Source organism: Meles meles, chromosome 4 (genome assembly GCF_922984935.1).
Source record: "Meles meles chromosome 4, mMelMel3.1 paternal haplotype, whole genome shotgun sequence".
NCBI classification, from domain to species: Eukaryota; Metazoa; Chordata; class Mammalia; order Carnivora; family Mustelidae; genus Meles; species Meles meles.
Window position 1 is genome coordinate 54,580,843 of NC_060069.1, and position 19,125 is coordinate 54,599,967.

General features: G+C 40.2%; 1 protein-coding gene across 4 annotated transcripts in view; it reads right to left on the bottom strand.

Annotated features, from left to right (window-relative positions):
• The window catches only part of VPS8 (VPS8 subunit of CORVET complex), a 270,200-nt gene extending 254,624 nt beyond the window's left edge, over positions 1 to 15,576 (bottom strand). Inside the window, exons 1-3 of one of the 4 annotated variants that reach the window (XM_046002698.1) lie at positions 6,165 to 6,315; positions 3,506 to 3,753; positions 2,500 to 2,568 (exon numbers count right to left, since the gene is read on the bottom strand). In XM_046002698.1, the coding sequence (XP_045858654.1) occupies positions 2,500 to 2,568; positions 3,506 to 3,658 (222 nt within the window). In that variant the 5' untranslated portion in view covers positions 3,659 to 3,753; positions 6,165 to 6,315. Of the gene's footprint in view, positions 1 to 2,499; positions 2,569 to 3,505; positions 3,754 to 6,164; positions 6,316 to 9,336; positions 9,431 to 15,544 lie in introns of those variants that run through there. The other 3 variants (XM_046002699.1, XM_046002696.1, XM_046002697.1) reach the window with 3 other exon arrangements.
• Between the last annotated feature and the right edge of the window lie 3,549 nt (positions 15,577 to 19,125).

The window sequence follows — 19,125 nt, forward strand, 5'->3', positions numbered from 1 at the left end:
AAGGGTTCTGAAGGGGCAGGGGGTGGGAGGTTGGGGGAACCAGGTGGTGGGTAATAGGGAGGGCAGGTATTGCATGGAGCACTGGGTGTGGTGCAAAAACAATGAATACTGTTACGCTGAAAAGAAATTAAAAAAAAAAAAAAGATGGTTTTTCTTCACTATGAACTAGCTTCATTCATATGAGCATTTTGTCTTTTTTTTTTAAGATTTATTTATTTATTTTAGGGGGGATTTGGGGGAAGGGGCAAAGGAAGAGGGAGAATCTCAAGCAGACTGCCCACTGAGCACAGAGCCCAATGCAGGGCTCGATCTCATAACCCTGAGATCATGACCTGAGCTGAAATCAAGACTCGGGGGCTCAACTGACTGAGCCACCCAGGGGCCCTTGGCCATTTTTATACAAATATGTTCAAATATGGCTTTATGTACTACATTCTTTTTTTTTTTTTAAGATTTTATTTATTTATTTATTTGACAGAGAGAGAGATCACAAGTAGGCAGAGAGGCAGGCAGAGAGAGAGGAGGAAGCAGGCTCCCTGCAGAGCAGAGAGCCCGATGCGGGGCTCGATCCCAGGACCCTGAGATCATGACCCGAGCCGAAGACAGCGGCTTAATCCACTGAGCCACCCAGGCGCCCCTCTACTACCTTCTAAGCTTACTTTTGTTTCACACTTAGTAAAATAACTGGAATGAGGATTGATCAAAATTAATCTCTTCATCTCTAAATGAAAGTTATCTTCTCTATCAGAAAGCAATAAATAGGTATCATTATAACCAGCTATTCTTTCATTGACCAAAGCTTTCCATGTCAAAATTTCAAAATGCTACATAAAAATCATATATTTTTAAAGTTAAAATATACTCAAAGTAACAGCAACACCAATGGATATAAAAATAGAAATTGAAGTCATCCAAGAATAATAAAAGATACAGCTACAGAGAAAAGTAGTTTGCATCCTATGACGTGTTGGCTACAATCCCCAAAGTATAGGTGAAAGGGTAATAAAAAGATAATAGACCCAACTCACTCACAGCTATGGGGTCAGTGGGCATTTCTTTTGGGGAACGTCTGCATCATTATCTTTTAGAAAACTATGGATCCAAAATAGATTCATGCATTTAAAAATCTTTCTTGAATTTGAAAATAAAACTTCAAGAGGAGTCTTAAGCAAAAAAGATGGAGTTGAATTGTCATCGGATGTAAGATACATAAAAGTTTCCATACTTCACCAACATGTTACTTCCACAAAGTTCCTTGACAAAGCCTTTCTGACCTGCTACTTCAGAAAAGAATAACATCGTTTCAAAACTCCAGGAAACTTTTTAATAAAGATGGTACTCATAAGATACACTGTAGAGGTTTTTCCTTTACACAGAAAGGCAAGGAGGTGCATTTCAAGGTTATATCTATTATCAGGGGATGAGCTATTTGAGTATCACTCGTAGAGTTTATTACTGAAACATAATACAAATCTTAGAAGTGATGTGAATCTAGTATTTCACCTTGCTTCCTAAAATGTTTTCTCAAATCTATGAAGTACGAGGCACTTTACGGGGCACAGACATGAACAAGTCACAGCTTCTGCCCTTGAGAAGTTCACAGTCTAGATCACTGCTGTCCAACAGAACTTTCTCCAACAATGGAAACACTCTGCATCTGTGCTGTCCACTATAGTAGCCACTAGCCACATTCCAACCAAGCACTTAAAATGTACCTGTACAGGGACACGGGTGGCTCAGTCCATTAGGTATCTGGCTTCAGCTCAGGTCATGATCCCAGAGTTCTGGGATCAAGTCCCACATTGGGCTCCTTGGTCAGCAGGAAGCCTGCTTCTCCCTCTGCCTGCCACTCCCCCTGCTTGTGTGCGTGCTCTCTGACAAATAAATAAATTTTTTTAAAAGATTTTTATTTATTTATTTGATAGAGATCACAAGTAGGCAGAGAGGCAGGTAGAGAGAGAGAGAGGAGGAAGCAAGCTCCCTGCCGAGCAGAGAGCCCGATGCGGGACTCGATCCCAGGACTCTGGGATCATGACCTGAGCCGAAGGCAGAGGCTTAACCCACTGAGCCACCCAGGAGCCCATAAATAAATTTTTTTTAAAGATTTTTATTTATTTATCTGTCATAGAGAGAGAGAAAGCACAAGCCCGCAAGCAGGCAGAGGCCAAGAGAGAAGCAGGCTCCCGCTGAGCGGAGGGCCCGATGTGGGACTCCATCCCAGGACACTGGGATCATGACCCGAGTCGAAGGCAGTGGCCCAACAGACTGAGCCACCCAGGCATCCCAAATAAATAAATTAAAAAAAAAAAAAAAGTACCTGTACACCTGAGAGACTGAATTTTTAATTTTTACTTAACTATTATTAATTTAAATTTCAATTGCCACATGTGACTAGTGACTCCCATACTGGACAGTGAAGATCTAGATATACACTATAATCAACCCAAAAGCATTAAAATCAAATCCGTAAAATGACCACGGCCATTAATATATACTTACTTCATTAAGTATGCTTTCCAGTGTCGGAGGAGTATCAACTTGAGGAATATCAAACTCCTTGTCATCAATCTAAATAGAGAAAAGAAATGAATGTTCATATAATGCTGCTTTCCCTCTTAGAATCGTGAGGGTGTTTAAATTTAGTAGAACCATTACCAATTAAGAGATAAACATATCACCAAACTAATCATGCAGAGAGCCAACTCAATGATCCATGGTAGTAAGGACCAGGTCAAAAGACTACAGAACGGTTTTCTATCCCATCCACATATTCGGTGATTATCAAAGACAAATATGCACTGACAGCACCATCTTGACAGCCCTGTCTGAAAGCTCTGTTCAAGGACTTTGACATGTGCATTTTAAACAGGACAAAACAGCATGTCTCGTGACAAGCCCCAATTTTCTAAGTGTAGAAAGCAATATACAATATACAAGATCATAAGAAATATACAAGAGTCTGACACTGCATTTCTTAGTTATTTCCTAAATTATGGTTAGAAGTGATTAGGTCAAACAAATTGTGATTAAATATTCTCCTGGTCACAAAAGCTTATTACTATCAAATCAATGGAGGAAAAAAAATCACAGCACATGGGGCACCTAACTGGCTCAGTTAATAGAGCATGCGACTTGATCTTGGGGTCATGAGTTTGTGCCCCATGCTGGGTGTGGAGCCTACTTTAAAAAAATAAGCATTTTTTTAAAACTCACCGCACAAGATTTCTAAACCCACCACTAGCTCTATGATCCTGAACATTCATTTAACATAGCCAGCTGCACTTTGACTTCTTCCTCTCTAAAATGGATTATCAGAGTATGTGAGGCTCAAATGAGAACATATGTTAAGGTGCTTCATGAATGGTAATGACATACACAAATGAAGAGTGATATTATCTCATAAATCTGCATATAGACTTCTATTAATTCATGAAAAAATGAAAGACTGAGTCTTTAGGTCACAGCTCTAACCATCATCATCACTCAACAAAAGCTGAATTTTTACCAAATCATTTTTGAATTCCAGTTCCTTGTCCAGATCTATGTAAGAGAATTTTGAAAGCGAAGCTTCAAGATTGAAAGACTTATTCAGCTCTTCTTCAGTAGTCTTGGCGCAAAGGCTCTGTTCCACATTTTCTTGGTCTGGTTCATTTTCCATGTTTATTTATAATAATTATAATTCAGGCAATCCAAGCACGTTTTTGTTTGTTTTAATATTTGGCCTTAGATCATGACGACCTCAATGATGATCTCCTTTCAAAAAAGAAAAAATATACATTATTTAGATTTTTCTTTCTTGATTAGACATTCTAAAGACTTACGTGGTCAGACTTTTGTGGAAACTGATTCTTCATCAATCATCTGATTGTAAGGCAAAGAGAAATCAATATGGTTTGAGGTATGATATTCGGGGAGAGTTTCTATGGGAGTACAAAGGAGGAACATCTAACTCGGGAGTCTGGGAAGTGGCCTACTACCCAAAGTCATTAAGTCTGGTGATAATGATAGACTTGGGGTAAGTTTTCAGCCACTAGACTTGGTACCATACAGATTTATGTTTTAACAGCAGGAGAGTAATCTCGTGCCAAGAACTGCAATTAACCCCTCCCAAACCTCAGAGTAGATCTCCAGTTCCCCTGGAGAAAAACATACAGGATCTGTTTTGTTGGTGGCATCCATCCAAGGCTACAGATCTCTCAGGAAGTTTAATGTAGACACAAAGGACCCAGGACAGATAGCTAGCCACTTAATATGACACTAGCAAACCTAAGTGTTCAGATCTATTATGGGAGACAATAATGATGCCAGAATAAAATAAGACCACGGCCAACTAGGGATTTCTAGGAAGAAAGCTAGTCATGGAAAAACATGGACATTCTTAGAGAAAACTGAAATACTAAAGAAAAAGAAATGTATACAAATGTTTTACATATTTCATAGCTCTAAAGGATACAATGCAGTATCAAAAAGAAATAGTTGTCTGCCAAATCTCTAGAAAACTAAAAACATATTCAGGAAAACAACGTTTAAGTTCAATGATCAAATCTGTTCTTAAATGTTTTTAGTTTGTGCTCTAATTAGGCTACAAGTGGCCAAATTTTTAAAAATCCATCACTTAGCTCTGCCTGTTTAGAAATAAAGAAAGAAAAATATGAAAATTTTAAAAAGCCACAGTAATAACAACAGTAAAAACAAAAGTCATTTTGTTTTCTAGACGAGGTGTTTTCCACAGTACCCAGCAACATGCAGTAACTCTCTGTGGAAAGCTTTTTCAAACCACACACAGCCTACTGCCCACCACCCTCCCAACCATATGAACTCCTCTCAATCCCACTCCTTAATGAAGCAAAGGCAAAAGACCAACAACCAAGCCACCGGAAGAACTAATTGTTTAAAAAGAAGTTGAAAATTAGGTTGCTGGTATTGGTTTTGTTTTTTTTTTTAATGCTCAAAATTCACTGCCAATTTTATCCAATTAGGCTCCTTTTTAAAGTATTAATGATGAATTTTATTTTGTTCAAAGTTTCGTTTTTATCAGTTTAAAAGAAATGAGTATCTACTATTTGTAGAGACACATAGACTACGAAGACGGACTTTTAAAGAGCTGAAAACAATTTTTCTCTCTAGTGCATTTGGTATATTACCAAATACAGACTAATTTATTTCAGATGTTACAGAAGATAGACTCTAAGGCTCGGTCCTACAAACACATGATACAGAATGCATTCCTAGAAGACATCACTGAGGGCATGCCATATCTGGCAAACATTTGAAAGTAGCTTTCCAAGCTCAGTTACTAAATGCACTTCTCCTTTTGCAGTGGGCCAAGGGCAGAAGCAATATTAACATTTATATGCCTTCCTTCAAAGACGACAGACGGACTCATGACAAACTCCTTCTTAATAAAGCTCTCTTATTTCTATCACTTGGGAAAAATTATTACAATTAGTCAAGGAATGTTTGCAAACATGCATAGTCTAATTCACATTCAGTGATTCCTGAGGGCAGTTAATAAGTTTTACTCTTACACATTAAAATAATAGAAAAGACAATAGCTACACTCCCCAAAACCCACTTTTACTTAAATGTTTTAATAACTGAAAACATTTTATTCTTCACTTTGGTCTTTGCAAAATAACTCAAGAAGTAAAACAATTATTTTTCTGGCTCTTTTTTTTTACACCTATCTGGTCTTAGTTAAGAGGTTCCCAGGGCAGCTCAGCATCTGTGAACACCATTACCACATCTGAGAAGTTTTAAATGATCAAGCATCCCCTGAAGAAAGAGCACCATCCTGCCATCCTACACTAGTCAATTTCTAATCTTCACTTGACTGAGCTCCTGTTACTGTGATATGCTGGCAAAATGCAGAGAACATAAGCCAAAGAGTCCATTAAAAATCAGTTATAAGGGGAGCCTGGGTGGATCAGGCAGTTAAGCGTTGGTCTTTGGCTCAGGTCATGACCCCAGAGTGCGGGATCAAACTCCGCATCGGGCTCTCTACTCAGTGGAGAGTCTGCTTCTCCCCCGCCCTCTACCACTCCCCCCCAACTTGTACTCTCTCTCTCTCCCTGTCAAATAAATAAAATCTTTAAAAAAATAATAAAATAAAAATAAAAAATAAAATAAAATCAGGTATGAATATGGGTTTTACCAGTTCCTACCTGTGACCTCGATCAATCTAAGCCCTCCATTTCTACATCTTTTAAGATGAAATATTTCGGCCATTTGTGTTGTTTGCCCAGAGCAGCACCTCTTGCTGGGGGAAGGGCTCCTTCAAACCATGTGGTTCTTATGGAGGCTGCCAATCAAAAATCCCCTAGTAACAGAGAGCGCATAATGTCGCCAGAGTACTTCACTGGGATTCATTAAAATGGAATTGGTGAGGAAAAGCCACTTCCACTGTTCTCTAAACAATGAGGAATAAGGGTGAGCGGCACGCCCACCCTCTACCTGGCACTGTTCTGCAGGAAAGGAGGTCATTTATTCAATGTGTATCAACTAAACACCTAAACACATACTATACACACGTCACTGGAGAGCCACCTCTGCTAACAGAATTTACATTCTAGGAACAGATTCTCTAGCAAGAATGAAGTCAACCTACAAACAGAGGCAAGAAGAGGTAAGAGTGTCCTGAGACCACTCAGGACCCCCAATTCCAATCTTCTATGATGTTTGCTCTGGCCACAGCATTCTGGCAATTTGGCCACATAAGCCAGCATCCTCTCCTGACTCTCTCTCTCTCTCTCTCTCTTTCTTCAATCACTTAGAACAGACAGTCCTGACTATTAGAATGCAACTACCTATTTTGCAGAACTACCATGAGGAATAAATGACATAATGACTGTAAAGCATTTAGAGTAACGCCTGCGCACAGAATTGGTTTTCAAGAAATATTTGCTCTTGGGGCGCCTGGGTAGCTCAGTGGGTTAAGCCTCTGCCTTCAGCTCAGGTCATGATCTCAGGGTCCTGGGATCGAGTCCCGTATCGGGCTCTATGCTTGGCAGGGAGCCTGCTTTCTCCTCTCTCTCTCTCTCTGCCTGCCTCTCTGCCTGCTTGTGATCTCTCTCTGTCAAATAAATAAATAAAATCTTAAAAAAAAATTAAAAAAAAGAAATATTTGCTATTATCATTAAAATTTCCTCAAGATTTCCACAACCGTCCAAAGTTAAAGATCCTGAAGCAAGACTGAGTCCTTTTGTAAAGGTCTAGCTAGTTCTAAGCATATGGTAAGGATACCTTATTAGACGGATAAACTCACTTCAGCTCTCAGATTAGAAATTTCTTCAAGAGTTAAATGGCAGGGTTTTTGTTTGTTTGTTTTTAATTTATTTGACAGAGAGAGAGAGAGACAGGGTGAGAGAAGGAACACAAGCAGGGGGGAATGGGGGAAGGAGAAGCAGGCTTCCTGCCATCGATTAACGACTGAGCAACCCAGGTACCTGAGTATTGGTTTTATTTAAGACGAGTACAGCCCCCATCAAAGCATCAGAGATGCTTCAGAAAAAGTCGAATTATAATAAGTGTGATATACTACTAAGTCATTCTAAAATGCTGCTTTCATATCAACTTCCTCTTTTATCACTTACCAGCAATTTTACCTTTATGTTAGTCAGCAAATTTATTCAACCCAAACAGACCTAGGAATCAAAAGATCGCCATGCTGATTTTTTAAAAGGAGAGTTCACTACAGCAGTGTCCTCACATTTTTTAGAAACTGAGCTGTGCCTGAATCTCCCTGTGGTGGGCAAGATAATAGTGCCCAAGGGTGTCTGTCCTAATCTCCAGGACCTGCGACTATGTTGCCTTACATGGCCAAAGGAACTTCACAGGTGTGATTAAATTAGGATCTGGACTTGCAGATGATCCACGTTGGCTCAGTATAATCACAAGAGTCTTACAAAGTCAAAGAAGGAGGCAGAAGAGAGTATCAGAGAACAGATATGACAACAGAAGCAGGGTCACAGGGACACCTGGGTGGCTTAGTCTGTTAAGCCTCTGCCTTCTGCTCAGGTCATGATCCCAGGGCCCTGGGACTGAGTCCTGCATTAGGCTCCTTGCCCAGCGGGGAGCCTGTTTCTCCCCCTGCCTGCTTCTTCCTCTGCCTGCCATTCCCCCTGCTTGTGCTCTCTAACAAATAAACAAATAAAATCTTTTTAAAAAAGAAAGAAAGAAGGAGGAGGGTCAGAGGGATGCATTGCAGATTTTGAAGGAGGAAGGATGCCAGGAGCCAAGGAATTTAGGCAGTCTCTAGAAGGTGCAAAAAGCAAGGAAATGGATACTCTCCTTGAGCCTCCAGAAGGACCCCAGCCCTGCCACAGCTTCATTTTAGCCTAGTAAGACCAGTGCTGGTCTCGTATACTAGTGAACTAAAGAACTGTAAAATGATAAATTTGTATTATTTTAAACTACTACATTTGTGGTAATTTGTTACAGCAAGAATAGGAAATGACTACACGAACAAACTTCGAATAATTTATTTCTGGTATTACTGCCAACATTCTGAAATACTAATCCCTTCCTCATCACTCGGTGTTGCCCAAATATTTACTGAGCAAGCTCTTCATTCCATACACAGACCAATGATGAAATGCTTAATATACGACGCTTACTATTACACATGTTGCAGACACTGCCTTCAGATACCACTTAAGGGCTATCCCAGTACAAAGGCTGGCAATAAATTACTGATAATTTCCTCCTGAGACAAATTCTACAACCAGTTCTCCACTCAACCATCCTGCATCCAGTGTTCCTACAGTTCTCAAAGGGATGCTCACTAAGCTGGACAGTACCTACAGACAATGTAACAGTTAAAATCAATGGTTTCTTAGTCTCTCCAGGATGAAATAACATGAATCTAACAGGAAAATGTAGATCATAGAATCGTGAGGACCCAGGGTGTTGTCCTCTTTTGAGCACAGATAAACTATTACTTTAATAATTCTGATTTAAGATTATCTAACATCTTGACATTTCTTAATGCTATTCCCTCTTAATTAATAAAGTTATTCCCAACCAATTAATAATAGATCCAAGGACCATTTAAAAATAAATATATGTATCATATAAACATTAATGACCCCATTTTTAACCCGGACTAAATGCATACCAACTCCAGAATGTGACCAGTATTAGGCTGGGTTAATATAGAACTCTTCCACCAATTTTTTGTTGTAGTAGTTATTTTGTTTTTACCTTGGCAGACCTTCCCTACCGTTCTCATATTCCAGGATCCTATTTAATTCACTGACACTCTTTTCCTCTCAAAAGTGTCACATGAGACACCTTTCACAGTATGGTGAGTCGAATCAAGTTTTGTTTTCAACTTACTGTACCCCCAAGAAGGTATCATGAAATCATGATATGGAAAGAATTTTACATTCCAACTTTGTTTCTGGCTTTCCCAATCCAAGTATTTTTCTTCTTCCATGTCTTTGTCTTCTTGTTTGCTTTGTGAGGAAAAAGACAAGAGATGATTAACTTCTATTTGTTTTCTATTCTCTCTCTAGTAAATGGACTCATTTTGAAGAGCTCCCCAATGCCTACAGTAGGAAAGTCCAAATTCTACCCACAACTATTTGGTCAACTAATCTTTGACAAAGCAGGAAAGAATATTCAGTGGAAAAAAGAGTGTCTTCAACAATGGTGTTGGAAAAACAGGACAGCTACATGAAGAATGAAACTGGACCACTGTCTTACACCATACACAAAAACAAATTCAAAATGGATGAAAGACCTAAATGTGAGAAGGAAACCATTAAAATCCTAGAGAAGAACACAGGCAGAAACTTCTTTGACCTCAGCCATAGTAACTTCTTATTAAACACATCACCAGAGGCAAGGGAAAGAAAAGCAAAAATAAACTCTTGGGACTTCATCAAAATAAAAGTTTCTACACAGTGAAGGAAACAATCAACAAAACTAAAAGGCAACCTACAGAATGGGAGAAGGTATTTACAAATGACATACCTGATGAAGGGTTAGTATCTAAAACCTATAAAGAACTTATCAAACTCAACACCGAACAAACAAATAACCTAGTTAAGAAATGGGCAGAAGACATGAATAGACATTTCTCCTTTGGAGAAATGTCTTTATGTGTCACATAAAAAGATGTTCAATATCATAAGAAGATGATTTTTATAATCATAAAAGATACATAAAAAGATATCATAAAAAGATGCTCAATATCAATACATAAAAAGATGCTCAATATCTCTCATCATCAAGAAAGTCCAAATCAAAACCACAATAAGATACCACCTCACACTCATCAGAGTGGCTAAAACAGGAAACAAGAGATGTTGACAAGGATGCAGAGAAAGGGGAACGTTCTTATACTACTGGTGGGAATGCAACTGGTGCAGCCACTCTGGAAAACAGAATGGAGGTTCCTCAAAAAGTTCCCTTTCTTCACTAAACTTGTCTTCACTAAACTTTCTTGTTAAAAAGAGAAGTGAAGGGGCACCTGGGTGGCTCAGTGGGTTAAAGCCTCTGCCTTTGGTTCAGGTCATGATCTTGGGGTCCTGGGATCAAGCCCCACATCAGGCTCTCTCTGATCGGTGGGGAGCCGGCTTTCCCACCCCCCCCCACCCCCACCTGCTGCTCTGCCTACTTGTGATCTCTCCCTCTCTGCAAAATAAATAAATAAAATCTTAAAAAAAAAAAAAAGAAAGAAAAAGAAAAAGAGTACCTGATGGGGCATCTGGGTGGCTCAGTGGGTTAAAGCCTCTGCCTTCGGCTCAGGTCATGATCCCAGGGTCCTGGGATCAAGCCCTGCATCGGGCTCTCCCCTCAGCAGGGAGTCTGCTTCTTCTTCTCTCTGCCTGCCTCTTTGTCTACTCTCTGCCAAATAAATAAAATCTTAAAAAAAAAAAAAAAGTACCTGAGACCTGCTTGGGGCATGGTGCTAAGTTACTATTATGTTACTATGTTACTACTACGAATTGTCAGGCACAACCTTTAGCCACATTCTAAAAAAGAAAAAACTAATTCCCTATGACAATATACAAAATAATAGTAAGAACTATGTCTGCGAATATCTATGTTATGCATAAAACCTAATATTATTATTACACGAAAGAAAGAAAGAAAGGGAGGAAGGGGGGCGCCTGGGTGGCTCAGTGGGTTAAGCCGCTGCCTTCGGCTCAGGTCATGATCTCAGGGTCCTGGGATCGAGTCCCACATCGGGCTCTCTGCTCAGCGGGGAGCCTGCTTCCCTCTCTCTCTCTGCCTGCCTCTCTGCCCACTTGTGATCTCTTTCTGTCAAGTAAATAAATAAAATCTTAAAAAAAAAAAAAAGAAAGGGAGGAAGGAAGGAAAGAGGAGAAGAGAGGAGACACAGCCATGCTTGTATACTGCACATCACTGGGCTTGTTGACTTGCTTAGGTATGTATGTGTTCAATAAATATTTGCTGATTAACACAAGAATTGGAAGACAGGACTAACACCTGTGTTGCAAATTAAATGGAACAGTTTTATTACCCATAATTGTTAAGCTTCATAGGATATTATTTAACTCACAGCCTACAGGAATCTATGCCATACATAGTAAGCCAAGCTATAATTGAGCTCTATCTTTAAGTAATCAGGCTTGTCAACTACTGCTGATCATATTCATTCCTCAGATATCAGCTAAAACTCTGCTTCCTCAAAAAGACTTTTTTGTCCTGCTCAACTGAACAAGGTTCCCAGTTAATATGCACTTATAACATCGTTCTCCTTCACTAAATTTGTCACACTGCTATCATTTTTTCAGCGTCTGAACCATCACTGCCTTCCCTGAGGAAGGAAAGGAATACAGGTTCCAGGAGAGCAAAGAATAGATCTCCTTTTTTCACCACTGTATTCCTAGTGCTAATCAACCTACCAATCCCTCCCTTCCTCCCCGCCATAAGCAGCCAAGCAACACTGCATCAATGGCTTCGAGGACTTCAAAATAAGGTATGGTTAGTCATTCTACCCCCCCACACAAAATTCCCACCTTGCAAGGTCCATTCTTTGCACCTAGATGAGACTTTTTTACAATCCTTAACACTGATCTATTTAAATGATCATTTAGTTCACGTATAACATGACACAAACTCCACAATTTCAGATGTTTTGTGTTCTTTTACATTAATCTAGCCTACAAGGTCAGAACGAAAACAGTGGAAATGTATCATAAGTCCATTCCATTTATAGGAATTCAACTTATCTTCAGCACAGGTAAAGAGAAAAAAGGAAATTATTCACATAGAAATGGGGACTCTGCACACCATTCCACTCAATACTATACACTTCAAGGTGAGCATGGGATAGGAAATTGGTACCTGCTGTCCTTTTGGTCAGTCTCAGTTCCTGAATGCATCATTTCACCTGTGCTCAAAATCACAAATAGCACGCCATTCCAACAGGGAGCAAAAACTAGCTGTGTCGCACATCCTGAGAGATAGGTCAGTCTCTGCCATGACTCTTTCCCAGGTACTTCTCAGGGGTACTCAAGTTTCACTTTACTCATGGACTTCAGAAACAGACCCTATGTTAGATTAACAATGCCACTACGTACTTGGGTAAGATGCACACCTGGCCAGAGTTTCCTTCCAAAAATAGGCACATTAAGGCCCACAATGCTTAGAGCTGCCACCACGAAAAAGCCCAAACCTGTTTCTCTTTTTCTTCTCTTAGTAAATGTCTAAATAAGAGTAATCAATTAAAATTCAGGAAGTGCATATGGAACAACAAAAAGAAAACTGAACAAGGTTCCCAGTTAATAAAAAGAAAAGTGAAGGAAAAGAGTACCTGAGACCTGCTGGGGCATGGTGCTAAGTTATTATTATTACTAAGTTACTATTACGAACTGTTAGGCACAACCTTCAGTCACATTCTAAAAAAGAAAAAAAACTAATTCCCTATGACAATATACAAAATAATAGTAAGAACTAGGTCTATGAATATCTGTTGTGCATAAAACTTAATATTATTATCAGTTTTACATGTGTATGAGATAAATAAAATGAATTAAAGAGGGAAAAAAATCACTTCTTTCCAGCTTCCAGTAAGTCCCTACTATTATTATAAGAATTACTCTTCAAAGATCTGCCCCCTCCCTTCAGAGAGCTTCTTCTAGGAAGCACATGGGTCTTGTGTAGGCTGGCATATACTCTCCTTTCTTTTTAACTAAACTGGTATGAGGGGCGCCTGGGTGGCTCAGTGGGTTAAGCCTCTGCCTTCAGCTCAAGTCATGATCTCAGGGTCCTAGCATCGAGCCCCACATGGGGCTCTCTGCTCAGCGGGGAGCCTACTTCCTCCTGTCTCTTTACCTGCCTCTCTGCCTACTTGTGATCTGTCAAATAAATAAATAAAATCTTTAGAAAAAAAAAACTAAACTGGTATGAATGCTTATATGTTAAATGCAAAGAAAACAGGATTCCATTCAATTGTAGGTTGAGTAGATGTTGGCCTTCCAACTCATCTTAATTAGCTTCCAATTATTTAAATTGTCACCTCAATTTCTCTTGGTTAGGGGTCAAGATGGATGTAGAGTCACAAGAGTTTTTTGTTGTTGTTGTTCTGGGTTGTTTTTTTTGTTTGTTTTTGTTTTTGTTTGTTTTGTTTTGGTAAAGAGCAAAAGGAAACTTCTCACTGAACTGCAGAGGAAAAACAAATTTGATTACAGTTAGAACATCCCTTCACTATCTTTCCTTTGGAAAACTGCTCTTCCTCCACTCCAAACAATTTTAGTGATGCTACCAATCAAATACCCTATCTTCCTAGCCAGAAGAGTAAGCACATGACAATCCTGTATCCATGTGGCCAATCATTGTCCTTCCCTGGAATTTCTAACTACTGAAGGTAGGCGTTTTCTCTTCATTCTGGGAAGATGTTAACACAGGAGCTGATAGAATGAAGATCATTCAAACATTAATTCAAGATTCAGTTACGACTAGAACAGTCTGATTTTACAAATACATACAGATTACCCCTGAAGCTGTGGCTCAAGAGGCAATCTAACCTCTGTGACAACAATAAACAGATCGAAAGTTAAACATACTTCCCTAAGTGTAAAACGTCTCACTTTTCATTCACGTATATAACTGACATATGGTATGAAATGGTTGAGATCTTCATGAAATAGATACAGCTAAAAAGTGCCACTGGGTGTGGTGCATAAACAATGACTCTTGGAACACTGAAAAAAAAATTAAATTTTTTTAAAAAGTGCCACAATTCCTCAATATCCTGAAGACAAAAAACATCCAACTGCTAATGCTGGTCCAGATACAAAGAAAATGAAGAATAATCAACACACTGTTATCTTAGAGCTCTGAAAAGGATTTTTTCACATATAACTATGTCTTTTTGACATATATAGTCAAGAATTCAACCAGAACCCCCCCATCTTTACTCTGCTTTCTAATGGAACAGGCCAGCTATACCAGAGGATTCAGAATTTACTCTCTGCTTAAATTTAACCATAAGCAATACCTATGTCTTACACAAACATAGGTAGATTCTCCATCCCCATTTGTATTAGACTTCAAACACACACACCTGAGATGTAATTGCCTCCCAATCACAGACATTCAGAGTTGGTGTCCTGAACCTGACACATAATTACCTCCCAATCACAAACATCTGGAGTTGGTGCCACAAGTCAACAACCATGATTGTTCTGCTTATGTTTTCTGGGGGGAGGGGGGTGCGCAAGGAGGGAGTGTGGTAGAGGATGGGCATGCAGAGGACTCAAGTCTTCCGGTCCATTCTATGTGAGTCTAATATTAGCAGGTTATGGAGGAGGCATGCTTAGTTGAAGAAGGCTCCCAGCTGATCCTAATAACCCAAGGCCATGGAACCTCCCTTGCTGACCCTACTTCATCCCACCCTAACCTCCCTCTGAAGCACACCCAAACACTTTAGGTAGCTCTGTGTCCCTCTTTTCCTAGGTACCACACTTGGACAACCAACCAGGACACAGGAGTGACCTCTAACTTTAGAGACCCACCTGTTCTCCTTGTGCTCACTCTGGAGCATACCTTGCAGGCAGAGACAAATTGGAACCAGCTTCACAGGGTGCGCACCAATCCTAAGAGGTGGACACCTCACCCAGGCCTCGGCCTCACACTTGGGAAGCACACTCATCCCTATCTCTGAGGGAAGGGCTGGCCCACACCTGTGCGCCAGGCCCGAAAAGCGGGTTGCACACCTGTTCCATCCTGGGGAGTACAGTGATCACCCGCCTCCTAGTCTCACAATCAGGGGAAGAGTGTGCACCTGTCCTCAGCCCCACATTCGTTACGAACAAGTGGAAACCGCCCGACCCAATTGCAGGCCAAACGCAGGACACACCTCTCCACCCCACAGTAAACCCCACCCGGCCCGTGAGCCCCGGTCCAGTTAGTCCGCCTGGGGCTGCTCTGTCAGGCACTCCAAGGCCGCGCTGCCGCACAGGGAAAAGAGCCGAGACTTAGGAACGCGGCGCAGGTCCTCCTTCCGCCCCGCGGACATCTGCTCACTACTGTTCCCACCCCGTTGGCCAGCTCCCCGGAGATTCGTTACCTGCGCTTGCTGCCATTCCGGCCCAGAACCACCCCCGGCCCGTGTGACCCCACCCCCTGCTGTAGCCTCACGCACGCGCAGTATATACCACTTAGGCTCACACTTCCGCTTTCCTCCCCGCACTCTGGCCCGCCCTTCTGTACCACGCCCCTATTTAAAGGGCCAGAGATACAATGTCTTAAGCCAGGTATTTGATGGGGGATTAACGTGTTGGGGAAAAGGAGGATGGAAACGGGAGGGAAACACAGATGAATAAACAGCAGTCTTTGAGATGGGAAGAGAAACTCTCCGCCAGTCCTATGTCAATGAGTTCACCTGATCTTTAAGAAAGTGAACCTACCTTCAGCCAACCCAGATATGACAGTTGATTCCCAGATCTGGGAATTTGAAACCACTAAATTTTTACTAAATCTTTTTAAAGACAAACTTAGAATTCCCAACTTTTTTATTTTGCCAAGTAAGGACAATAAATACACACTAAAAACCGACTAATATTTTCTAACTTATCAACACTGGTCCACAAAAAATACATGTTAACATCAAAAATATACGAGAGACACACTCTCGAATAAAGGAGATATCTTTTAAAGTGATAAAAATGTATGTTTATTTCTCTCATTCCTCCTGAAGAAAGATGTAAGCTTTCAGGACAGACTGGATTTTAGAGCCACCACTGTAGATAACACTAGGCCCAAGACATAGATTTTATGTCTGCTGGGTCCTTAGTGAAGCAAATGAATAGAGGAAGAGCAGAAGATGCTCCTGGAAGGCAATTTAGAAAAGATTCAGCAGGGCAGACATTTATTGCACATCAGCTAGTCTCACTATACTTCTGGGCCTTCAAAGGACCCAGAAGTGAGTAAGACACAGCCCTGCCCAGGCACTCTTTGTCACATAGACATAGTTACAGTGCAAGGCAGGCTCTTTTGAGGGCTATTAGAAAGGTAGGAGACCATCACTTTAGGATCACAGATGAAGAAAAATGATGGAACACTTCAGGGAGGAGGTGGCATCTTATTAGGGCCCCCAGAGAACTTCAGTAGACAGAGAACAGGGAGAATGCCTGGCTGAGGGAACAATGGGATCAAAGACAGCACAGATCAAGATGGGGGACTGGCTGCTGCTTGATGTGGCTGTGGCGTGGGCAGTGGCTTTCAAGCTTTTTAAATCATTATAGTAAGAAATATATTTCAATTATGACTATATAGATATAGTCATACACACACACTATATATAGTGAAAATTATTAAGGGGAAACTTCACTAGGGGTGACTGGGTGGCTCAGATGGTTAAGCATTTGACTCTTGATTTCTGCTCAGGTCAGGATCTCAGGGTAATGAGACTGAGCCCCACATACTCAAGAAGGCTGCTTAAGATTCTCTCTCTCCCTCTCCCTTTGCCCCTCCTCCCACCTCCCCCAACCCCGTTCTTGCTTGCTCGCTCTCTCCGTCTCTCTAAGAAAAAAGAAAAAGAAATCACTAAATTGAAGGCAGGAGACTAAAAGGGGAGGTTGGAAGGAGGAGTCAACTACTACAACTACTACCGATGAATTGTCCATTACATACAGATCCAAAGAGAACACTATTGGACAGGAGAGAATCATCAATTACAGAACCCAACAGGGAAAGACTACATTTTATTTCCTACAAGAAATCAACTACCCCTGCAACTGAGCCAAAGAAAGGCCTGAACTGCTTTTCACCAATGGACTTTCCTTCAAAATAATCCCTCCCAACTTCCTCTTTCTTTTCCATCAAATAAGTTCCTTGGGTTTGTTGGACTTGTCTATAGTTTTACCATAACTTCCTTGTCTGAAATTACAATTCTTAGTTATCCCCTAATAGACTCATTTTTGCTGGTTAAATAACTTTTATTTTTCAGGTTAACAATATACACACATAGTATTACATATATAATATATATTACAATTTTTATGTATTTTATAATATTTATACATATACACACACATATATGTATACATATACACACACTGCATGTGTATGTGTTTGTGTGTAAATCCTAGTTGGTAATTGCCTTTATTATATGCGATGTAACATGGCATTTTATATTTTATTATTTTTTTTAATGCTCCTTGCTAAATTGATTTTATGACTCACTAATGCATAGCAACCCAGAGTTTGAAAGCATGGTGTAGAATGTGTTAAAGGTACAATAGGACTGGGACCAGATCCAGGAAGACATTGAATGCCAAGCTGGGGGCGTCTGCTCTTCTGGTAAGAGGCTCTGGAGGTTCTTAAGCAGAGGAATGGCATGACTATAGCTGTGCTTTCGAAGTCTGAAGACCTGCCTTCAGTTCTCAGTACCACATTTTTAGAGGAAAACTGTTAAACAGGAGCCCAGCTGAACAGAGTAAGCAGGCTGGTGAGATCAGAAACTGTGTTTAACAAGGAACTGTTAAAAGTGTTAGGCAGAAAGGAAATTGGCAGAAATTGGGGGCTGGGTTATGATGAGGGGAGGTGGGGGAAGGTTGCTCACTGACCTTTTTAAATTATCTGTACAGCAGTTATAGATATATTCTGTGAAACTCTAGGAAATAAGTCTAGGACCCTTGCTGGATATTGTAGGAAAGTGATTACAACTCACAATAAGAATTATTTTAGGACAGTCTAACCTGACATGCTATCTTTTGCAAGACTTTGCATTAATTAAAAAATGGAAATTGGGTGCCTGGGTGGTTCAGTGGGTTAAAGCCTCTGCCTTCGGTTCAGGTCATGATTCCAGGGTCCTGGGATCGAGCAGGGAGCCTGCTTCCTCCTCTCTCTCTGCCTACTTGTGATTTCTGTCTGTCAAATTAAAAAAAGAAAAATCTTTTAAAAAAATGGAAATATTGTATGCTTATTATATGAAGCTTGGAAAATTCAGGAAAAATAAAAAGTATAAATTACATTTCAGGAAACAGCCCTCACCATTTTGGCTTATCTTCATTGAGTCTTTTTCTTCACACATTTACATTTTTTGACAATATTCTATGTACTGGTTTTGTTTTTGTTTTTGTTTTTGTTTTTTTGTTCAGTGTTATATCTTTTTTTCTTTTTTTAATATATTTTTTTATTTTTGTATAAACATAATGTATTATTAGCCCCAGGGTACAGGTCTGTGAATCGCCAGGTTTACACACTTCACAACACTCACCATAGCACATACCCTCCTCAGTGTCCATAACCCCACCACCCTGTTCAGTGTTATATCTTGAGCACTATCCACTGTTAGTAAAATTCGTCACAAGGGTTATTTGTAATGGCTACATAATTGTTGATAATACAGTTTGTTTCTCTATTTCTGGACATTTGGGGGTTACCTATCTTTTCACTGCTAACAAGACCACTGACATCCTTGTACAGCGATCTTTGCCCACATTTAAAAATTATTTCCTTAGGACACAAACCTACAAGTGAAATTACTGACTCAAAGACTTTCAAAGCTCCTCAGCCTGTGAATACCTTCTGCCAATTGCTTTCCAGAAAGGTCAGGCCAGTTTTCGTTCTCAACAGAAGTGCTCAAGGATGCCCATCACACCTACCCATCAGCATTTAAATTATCTTTTTAAAAAAGCTTTCTGG